The sequence below is a fragment of the Barbus barbus genome (assembly GCF_936440315.1).
Source record: "Barbus barbus genome assembly, chromosome: 4".
Lineage (NCBI taxonomy): Eukaryota > Metazoa > Chordata > Actinopteri > Cypriniformes > Cyprinidae > Barbus > Barbus barbus.
In genome coordinates this window covers 10,085,233-10,095,082 of record NC_136732.1, presented here as the reverse complement: position 1 = coordinate 10,095,082, position 9,850 = coordinate 10,085,233, and the positions used below count along the sequence as shown (strand labels likewise).

The following is a 9,850-nucleotide window of genomic DNA, read 5'->3' as shown; positions in this document are numbered from 1 at the left end:
TATATTATATCTGGAAGTATAGTCTAATGCATTTAAATAATAATAATAATAATAAAAATAACTAATAGCCGGAAATAAAAATATATATATTTAGCACAATCAGCACTGGGTAGATTACTTACTGTCGCCAAATTACATGACCAAAATTGTAGTTAGAGATGTAATCCATTATATTACACATTTTAGGTTATATAATTGGACTACTTTTTAATTATTTTTTGGTTTCCTTTGCCCTAACTCATTTATTAATGTGATATAGGATACTGTATAAAAATACAAAGATAAAGAACAATAATTGTAAAATAGTTTAAAATTTTGGTAACACTTTATTTTGATAGTCCACTTTAGACATTCTACTAATAGTAAGTAACTTTGCAACTACATGTCAACTAGCAGTCATTAGAGTATTAGTAGACTGTCTGCTTAATATATACTAACACTTTATTTTGATGGATCCACAACATACCACATACTGATACTTTGCAAGTATATGCCAACTTTTTCTACTAACCCTAAACCTACCCTAACAGTCTACTCTGAGAGCTAGTAGACATGTAGTTGCAAATGAATAATCAAAACAAAACACTTACTAAAAATATTAAATATTTAATTTGTTCACCTGCATGTCATGTGACCATTCACCAGTCAGAGAACCATGAACACACCATTTTTTATTATTATGTTTTACAGTAAATTTGTTGTTTCATTTATTACATTATTTTAGTGTTATGCACGTTACCCTAATACACTTGCATCTTTGTAGTAATGTGCAGTGGTTATATGAGTTTATTAGTTCTGATTCATGGAACAGCCAGTTTTGATTCACTTTGAAGTCCACCATAATCCACTTTGGTGTTCACACTGTGTGATGTCAAGAGAGATGTACAATGTCACACAAGCATGGCCATTGTCAGACTAGTCTATAGCTGTTGCAAATAGATTTTACACCCATCTGCAGCAGCATATCCTCCAATTACTCAATGACAGAACTGCTGGAACCGATGTTACCGTCAGTGATGCCTGACATGTGCTTCGGTAGAGGATCAATAATCATTTTGATACTGCAATTATGCTTCATCACTAATTAAGCTGTTGTCTTCATGAGTCTTTTCAGACACCCATTTAGTGAAGTGGACAAAGGAGACAGGAAATGGCAGCATAATGTTTCCAAATCAATACAGAAACATTATACAGCCTGTTAATTTGATACTGTAGAAGCTTGTGTTATTGCAAAGTGTTACACTGTGTTAACTAGAGATGCTTTTTATATTTTTTTCAGTATAAAGCATCAATGTTTATGTCTGTGATAAAAGATTTCTAGATCCTCTTTTATACTCAAAAAAAGAAAAGAGAAAAAAAGTAAATTGATTTTATTATATTTTTATTCTTTACACAAATGCTTGATCTATTAGTATTGCCAGAGACTGTTTTCCAGCTAATGCAACACTGATAAATAATAAATAAGCTTTCTGTGGGAAAATAACAGTGCTTATTCTGATGAGCAAGATATTCAGTCTTTGTTTCTTTTCAGATTTTACTTTTCCTAAGAGAACACTGGGTGGTTTAAGAAAATAATGTGCTCTGGAAACTCATTGGTTTGATGAAATATGTTATGACTGTTCAAACAGGAATTTCTGGGAATGTCCCCCTTTTCCATGAATTATACATTATATTCATACTTGGTACTTGTAATAAACAGAATTTCAACAATATCATAAAATATAACTCGATATATTGCCAAAGTTTATTTATTTTTTCTCTAAATTATAAAATAATTCATAATTTTATTCCCCCGCAAAGACGAAAATCTCCCAATGATTGTGTGGAATTAATTGAGCTTTAGAAAACTGAAAATCCGTCCGCTGGGGTCAAAACTAGTTTTATTGACTTACTGGATGTTTTTTTCTGCTTTAATATCCAGGGGCGGGAGATCATGATCAGGCGCGTGATGCAGCTCACCGCCGCAGACGCGCTTGCTATATAAAGCCCGAGCGCACCACAACCAGATTACAACCAGCACAAGCTGTCAGACAGAGAGAAGGAGCGCTGCTGAAATCACTTGTCCAGAAACAAACACGCAATGGAGGCTGGAGCGAGAGGGATGCACTGGAAACTTTTGATAATTTCTTGTCTTTTGGCGGACGGGATGAGCCAGGACTTTGGACAGACCCAGTTCATTTGCACGTCCGTGCCCAAGGATATGGACATATGCGCCGCTACACTGCAGAACAGCGTGCCTGGGGAGGATCTCAAGAGCACGGTCATGCAACTGAGAGAGACGGTGCTGCAGCAGAAGGAAACAATCATGAACCAGAAGGAAACCATCAGGGAACTGACCTCCAAGCTGACGAGGTGCGAAAGTCAGAGCGCGTCCGAGCCCGGAGACGCGAGGGTCGGCGGACGACGGAAGGAAACGGGCACCAAGAACACAATGGGAGATGTGTCGAGGGGTCCGACGGACACACTGGCTCAACTCTCACGGACTTTACAATCACTCAAGCAGAGGCTGGAGAACCTGGAGGTATGTTTGTTCTCCTGGAGCGGTTTTTTCCATGTCGAGTACGGTGGATTTATTTGAGAATGCATAAAGAATGACCGGTGTCGCGATTGTCGCAACTTAAATTTGTATCTATAAGTACAATGGTGCTAAATGTTTGCGCACAATCCTCTTTTAAAAGACGCATTAGCCTACCTGAGCCCGTAGACAGAAAACGTAGATTGAAATAAAATAAATAAATAATAAAATAACTTGAGAATCTTCCACACTATTGATTTGGCCGCTCTTAAACACGTTTGGCGTATTTTTAACGTAAACTATTTTCTGTTGATGAACATCATCATAACGCATTTAATTTTTATGAATGTAATACAAATGTAACAACCAACCAACCAACCAATAATCTTAAACATGATTGTTTAAAAAAAAAAAAAAAACACATCTGGACTTTTTTTTTTTGTTGAGGTATGAAATAATATTTGATTTAAATAGTGATTTGCAACTTAAAATATTTGGATATGGCATACATTTCACTCCTGGCAGCAGTGTACCTGTTTAAGGTATTATAAGTTTATTATTCTAAACTTAAATCAAACGTTTCTCTCACAAATGTTCACATTTTTCTTTCGTAGCAATTTAGCCGGAATAACAACTCCATCCAGGCGAACAGCTTGAAGGATCTTCTGCAGACCAAAATCGACGACCTGGAGAAGCAGGTCCTGTCCCGTGTGAGCGGTTTGGAGGAAGGAAAGCCCGGGCTGCGCAACGAGAGCGAGCAGCGCGGACGCGTCGAGTCCACTCTCACCTCACTGCACCAGAGAATAACCGATCTAGAGAAAGGTAACTATTTGCATTTCTACTCCACCTATCATGTGCATGTCATGTAGATGTATCGGGCGCTTTCCTGACCTGTTTTTCTACGTGGAAAATATTCTTGGAGATGCCAGCGTTGATAATAAATTGCCGTCCTAGTGTCGCGCTTGTGTGTCGCAGGAGAGGAGGGGGTCCACAGAGCTGCATTGCTTTGCATATCCAATTCCACCCAACCAGCTTTATAGCATGATTTACAGATGGGTACCAGAGAGTTTTTGCAAGCTCATGAGTTTTGTGAATTTTCATCCACGTGAATCACATGTTTCTCAGTTATTAAAATGCATAATATCCCACAGCCTTGTACAGTCTAAAAGGCATTGATAAGATAGGGATTTTCAGCATTTACTCACCATAATTTCATCCCAAAGAAATAGGATTTACTTTCTTCTGCACTGTAAAGAAAAAAAAAAAAGTAAAATTTGCGGTGAAAAACTGGCAGCTGTGGTTGCCGGAATTGTACCCTAAAAAATACGGTAACAACATTTTAGGTTTTACGTTTTAACTTAAATTTACAGTTAAATACCGTAATTTCATTAATTGAGATAATGTTAATATACCAACCTACTGAAGTACTGAAATCTGTTTTGCACCTTTGAAATACACTGATAACCACCAAATGCAGGTGGTGATGAGAGAGTCACATGATGAACCAAAGCCCATCACAAGCAGTTTTTAAATATTAACATATATAGAAGGTGCACAGTGTCATTCACACAAGCACTAAACACCATCACGGTGAGACTTATTAAACTGAATTATGCAATAAATATTAATTTAACAACGTTAGATGTAACATACAACCCTAATAAACACAACTGATAAGAAAAAAACTACGAAGAAACAGTTACTTCAAAGAAAAAACATCAAATTCAAACAGAATTTGAAATGCATGGAATTCTGGGAACGTGAGTTTACCTTTTTTCCCTACAGGAAATTTTACAGGACCTTACCGTTAACCATTTAACAGGTTTTTACTGTAGCATTTTCGCAGTTTTTTACTGTTAAATTCACGATAATTTTTTACAGTGTGTGAAGTACAGAGATATGTTGCGGAATGTCTGTTCTGAGCTTTTCCATCCAAATAGATACGTATGGCAATTTACATTGTCAACCTCAAAAAATGCACAAAAAATATTCTCATTCATTGTATTCCCACTCATTTGAAGCCATGTTATATTGAAGGCATCGAACTTTAAGGAATTTGCTTAAAATCATCTGTAGCTCACAAAAACTGATGTGCTATCAATGATTAATTGACCAAAGCATTAAAAAATGGTTAATGAAAATATAGAACTAATATGGAACGTAATGCATTTGAAATAAGGCATGGTCAGATCAATCTGCAATGGAAGAGTGCATGATTCAAGTTGTCAAAAGCATGAGAGCACTTTAGATTAAGTGCTTCCAAGAAGTTAACGAGCAGATAGTTTCATGCGGACGAGCTGCTATGTCAGCTTGTCCAATTGCTTGCGCTATTTAATGCTATTTAGAAAGGGTTTGCCCTATTACATACAGTAAATTGCATGCTATTGTTATTCTTATCTTTAAATGTTATAAATTCAGAGTCATGTTCCTATAGGTCAACCAGACAGAAAACAAATGTATGTATGTATATATACACACACACACACACACACACACACACGTTGGTTTTTGTGGTTTATGGGGACTCTCCATAGGCGTAATGGTTTTTATACTGAACAAACTGTGTGTGCTATTGCCCTACACCAACCCTACACCTAAACTTAGCCCTCACAGGAGACTTTGTGCATTTTTAGATTTTCAAAAAAACATCATTTAGTATGTTTTTTAAGCCTTTTGAATTACGGGGACATAGGCAGTGTCCTCATAAACCACCTTCATATTGTAATACCTCTGTCATACCCATGTCGTTATACAAATTTGTGTCCTCATAAACCACATAAACATGCACAAACACACACACACACACACACAAATGTCTGAGAATATTGTGTGGGTTTGGAATAACTTGAGGGTTAGTAAACTATATTGACAGAATTGAATTTTTGTTTGAACTATTTCTCTACCTCAGTAATGATGCCCATTGATTGCGGCTTTTACTCCTTATTACTTGTTGCGAGCATCAAACACAAGAGTAGAAATAAATGAGACGAGGGAGGCTCCCAGGTGGGATGACAGCACTAGAGTGCTTGTCTTTCCCCAGGCAAAATGAACCAAATAAATCAATAAATGCTTTTTTATTCCCTAGAAAAATATTTTAAACACACATGATGCCTTATTTTTTTTGCTTGCATTGTGGACAGCAATATAAAAGTTACTGAGAATTATGTTTAGAGATTTTGTATACTGTGTGTATTTGACGGAATTAGATGACTAATTATTTAAATGTATTCATGTATTTATTTTTTAATAACAGGCCAAAAGGAAAACAGACCACTGGATAAATTTCAGCTGACGTTCCCTCTGAGGACCAACTATATGTATGCTAAAGTCAAGAAGAGCCTGCCAGAGATGTACGCCTTCACTGTGTGCATGTGGCTCAAATCCAACGCCTCTCCAGGAGTGGGGACGCCTTTCTCTTATGCAGTCCCAGGACAGGCCAATGAACTGGTTCTTATTGAGTGGGGAAATAACCCAATGGAATTGCTCATCAATGATAAGGTACATTCATGCTGTATAAACACTGACCTGAACAATATTGAGAAAAATATTAATTGTCATTTGGGAAAAAAAAAAAATTCTTCACATTTCAATTCATAATTTCCTCATTGCTATAATTAAAGGAGGTGGACAGACAGATCTTTAGGTTTCTTCTGTTTTTTGCCCTCTTTTGATGTAGGTTGCTAAGCTGCCTTTCCTGATCAATGATGGGAAATGGCATCACATTTGTGTCACATGGACAACTCGAGATGGAGTCTGGGAAGCTTATCAGGATGGTGTAATGAGGGGAAATGGGGACAGTCTGGCCCCTTACCATCCAATCAAACCACAAGGGGTATTGATTCTGGGACAAGAGCAGGTATGCATCCTCTGTTTAACCTTAATTCACTCATCAGTATGGCAAAGTGTGGTGTGGTAGTTCAAGATGTTACACAAGGATGATTTAATGATGAGTGAAGAATTCACAATGGCTCTGTTCCAAAACATAGTGAGCTGCCCACGTAGCTGTATTTTAAGACATTGTAGGCTTTCTCTCAGGCAAAAGCTGGTCCAAACATTAGGAAGCTTAACTGCTGCTTTGTAAAACACCTACTTTTGGCTAAATTGAATGGCAGCAATGCATGTATCTTTTTTTTTTCAGATAAGGCAATGCCATAATGCATTGCATATAGGGTTGTGCCGTATTGCCAACATTTTCAATACCGATTAATATCAACATTGTGCTGGTACCTTGGCTGATTTAAATATGACATTAAACCACCAGTAGGTGGCGGCAAGTCTCTGTCTTAATAAGTGATTCACTGAATCATTCATTTAAACAATTTATTCAAAACAGCTGATTCATTTATAAACGAAGCAAGCAACTGTCTTAACAACTGGAACATTGAATCATTGATTCAAATGATTCATTCAAAAACAGATTCATTCAGGAATGAAACACTGCAGTGTTGCTCTGAGATGCACAAATGTCCTGCTTCAGCTTTGTTTGGAATGATTTTCATTACAGAAACAGAAAAAAAATAAAAATAAAATCAATACTGCATCTAAAATGAAACTCACTCAATATATCACTAAATAACTTGTTTATTTAACTATTTTATAAAATTAATTTCACATTTGCATCACATTCACATGCTGATATTCGGGAAAAAGGCCCTCTTGCTTGTGTGATTTTACTAAACTAGCCTATATAATATTTTATCAAACAAATCTGTTCAGGGATGTTTTTGCTTTCATAACTTGAATGACTAATTTTAAATGAATACTAATAGGTTTCATCATGCAGTGAAGGCTTTTGGACTCTAAAGATGTGTTTTTGTTTGTTTTTGCATATACATACTCGATAATGTCAGCTCGCACACCATCAAAACAACAATTACGATATTATCTTAGACAATAAATATCATACACCCCTATAATTGCAGCTTATATTTTATTAATTGTCTTTTATGCTTATTAGTGGAGCAAATTATTACTAAAACTCCATAGAAATCAATTTCTATATTCCCATATTTTCACTTTTGAGGTTGCATTTTAGTTAGGATGCTGCTCAGTTGTGTGGTCAATTTAACAAAAGTTCTGCGAAGTTTCACATGTAGGCAAAAAAGTTCCAATGTCTAATTGTCAAAAGTGTAGTAATGAAGCACAGCTCACACAGAAGCTACTTTCTGACTAAACAACATTCTGTTGGTCAGTGTTGGATCTGTGAGGGAAAATCATTTGCCCTGATCTGAAATTTCTGATCAAGTGGAATCCTTACACCCACGAAACATCGCAGAACAATGGCAATGTCACCGCACCTTTAGAAGGCAACTAAAGGTTTATTAACAGAGCCAATTATAAGAAGATATCACTGAAAAGAGTCCATTCTAAAACACTCTATAAAACAACCAGTGGACAAGAATTTGGCCCATTTGAAATGCAGAGACCTTCAAACACGCCTGTAGGGATGAAAGGCACATATTAATCATTTATGGGCAGATTAGCTTCAAAGGTTAACAGGGACCAATCATATGTCTTTTATCAGCATCTCAAATAAATGTTATCCACCTGCAGGATACTCTCGGTGGAGGGTTTGATGCCACTCAAGCGTTTGTCGGTGACATGGCAAATTTCAACATCTGGGACCGAAAGCTGTCTGTGGGAGAGATTTATAACCTGGCCACATGCAGCAGCAAAGCACAAGTGGGGAACGTCTTCTCTTGGTTGGAAACCAGCATTGAGGTCTACGGAGGAGCTTCGAAATGGACATTTGAGGCCTGTCGTCAACTGAACTAAAAGAGCACAGAAATCTCCCAGCCCATGAGAGATATGAGTTTCCAGGTGTCTGTTACCAAATCATTCATCCTTAAAGAACATTTTCAATCAAGAAAAAGCATAGACATCAAAGTCAACTGGAATTTTCTAGATATTTCAATATTTCTTGTCTCTTAACACTTAAAACAATCACGTTTTTGTCATTTATTTCTGGATCTTGAAGGCATGTGCTGATGTTGGTCTTAGCTTGAAGGCACCGTGGTTTTGCTCTTCTCTGGTTGTATGTTGGGCAAGCAATGCCTTACCGGAAAACTACTTAACACGATACGGCTCAGACTTCCATCTTTACAGCCTGGATCATTTGACCTCTTCCTTCGAACAGGAAGCCATATAGTCTCGCAGTAGATTTCTGAACCACTTAGGTTACTTTTCCCCATCAGGATTATTAGATAGATCTACCCACTGCCTGGGATATTCACTGTGAACTTCGGAAGTAGAATGTAAAACAAACCAAGCTGAGTGTGTTCTTTTCTTTTTAATCATGCTTTTGTTCTGTCTTATCACCTCTTGCTTCAAGCATTTTTGTTTGTTCTTTTTTTGTTGGTGTGTCTGTGTATGTGTGTGTGTGTGTGTGTGTGGGTTTGTAAAAAATAAGTTGATAATTGCCAACATATTTCAAGCCTGGGTGCCTTGGGCTGTTGAAAAGATCAGATCTTAACACATTTGACATTATTTGCAATCTACTTCTATTTATCTTTCTTTCCTTGTGTAACTACTCATACATTATGTTGATTACACCTCGTAAAGGTTCAAATGGTTTGCGAGAATAAGCTGATAATTCAAAGTTGTTTTAATTGTGGCGTGTTCGGCAGGTGTTTGTATTTTCAAGGAATGTTACGTGTACAGAAAACAGCATGAACATCTAAATGCTGCAACAGCATCAAAGAAAAACTGCTTTTATTAGCTCATTTTGGGTTGAGATTTTATACTGTATTGTTATATGCTAAAAGCATGGCAGCACTGAAAGATGAAAAAGGTCTAAATTTTGTAATAAAATTGTTATATCAAAAATAGCAAGTGTGATAGTGCCTTTAAATGATTGATTTGCAATGAACAAATGCATGTTTTGTACAATTGTGTACAGACAATACACACTGGGGGAAAAAACACTACTGTTCAAAAGTTTGGGTTCAATAAGATATATGTAGATATATATATATATATATATATATATATATTTTTTTTTATAAATTATTTCATTCTGCAAGAATGCATTAAATTGATCACAAGTGACAGTAAAAACATGTTTTACCAAAATTATATTTTAACTAAATGCTATTCTGATAATTTTATACTCAAAGCTTAAACAATGTTTCATAGCACAACTGTTTTCAACATTAATAATAATAAGAAATGTTTGTTGTGCAGCAAATCAGCATGTTGGAATGATTTCTGAAGGATCATCTAACACTGAAGACAAGGCTAAAAATTCTACTTTTTTTTGTTGTTACTCTGGCACCTCATGCTAATTTCCATAATTATCTAACAAACTATTTAACTGGCAACCTAACTTTTCAGGTT

The 9,850-nt window shown here is 36.3% G+C and overlaps 1 protein-coding gene across 1 annotated transcript; it reads left to right on the top strand.

Annotated features, from left to right (window-relative positions):
• The first annotated feature begins 2,009 nt into the window (after positions 1-2,009).
• LOC306862293 (neuronal pentraxin-1-like) lies at positions 2,010-9,335 on the top strand. Its single transcript, XM_079405035.1, has 5 exons — positions 2,010-2,521; positions 3,130-3,337; positions 5,769-6,013; positions 6,192-6,371; positions 8,069-9,335. Exons 1-5 carry the CDS (start codon positions 2,081-2,083, stop codon positions 8,288-8,290), a joined length of 1,296 nt encoding a protein of 431 aa, XP_079261161.1. The 5' UTR covers positions 2,010-2,080; the 3' UTR covers positions 8,291-9,335.
• Positions 9,336-9,850: the final 515 nt, after the last annotated feature.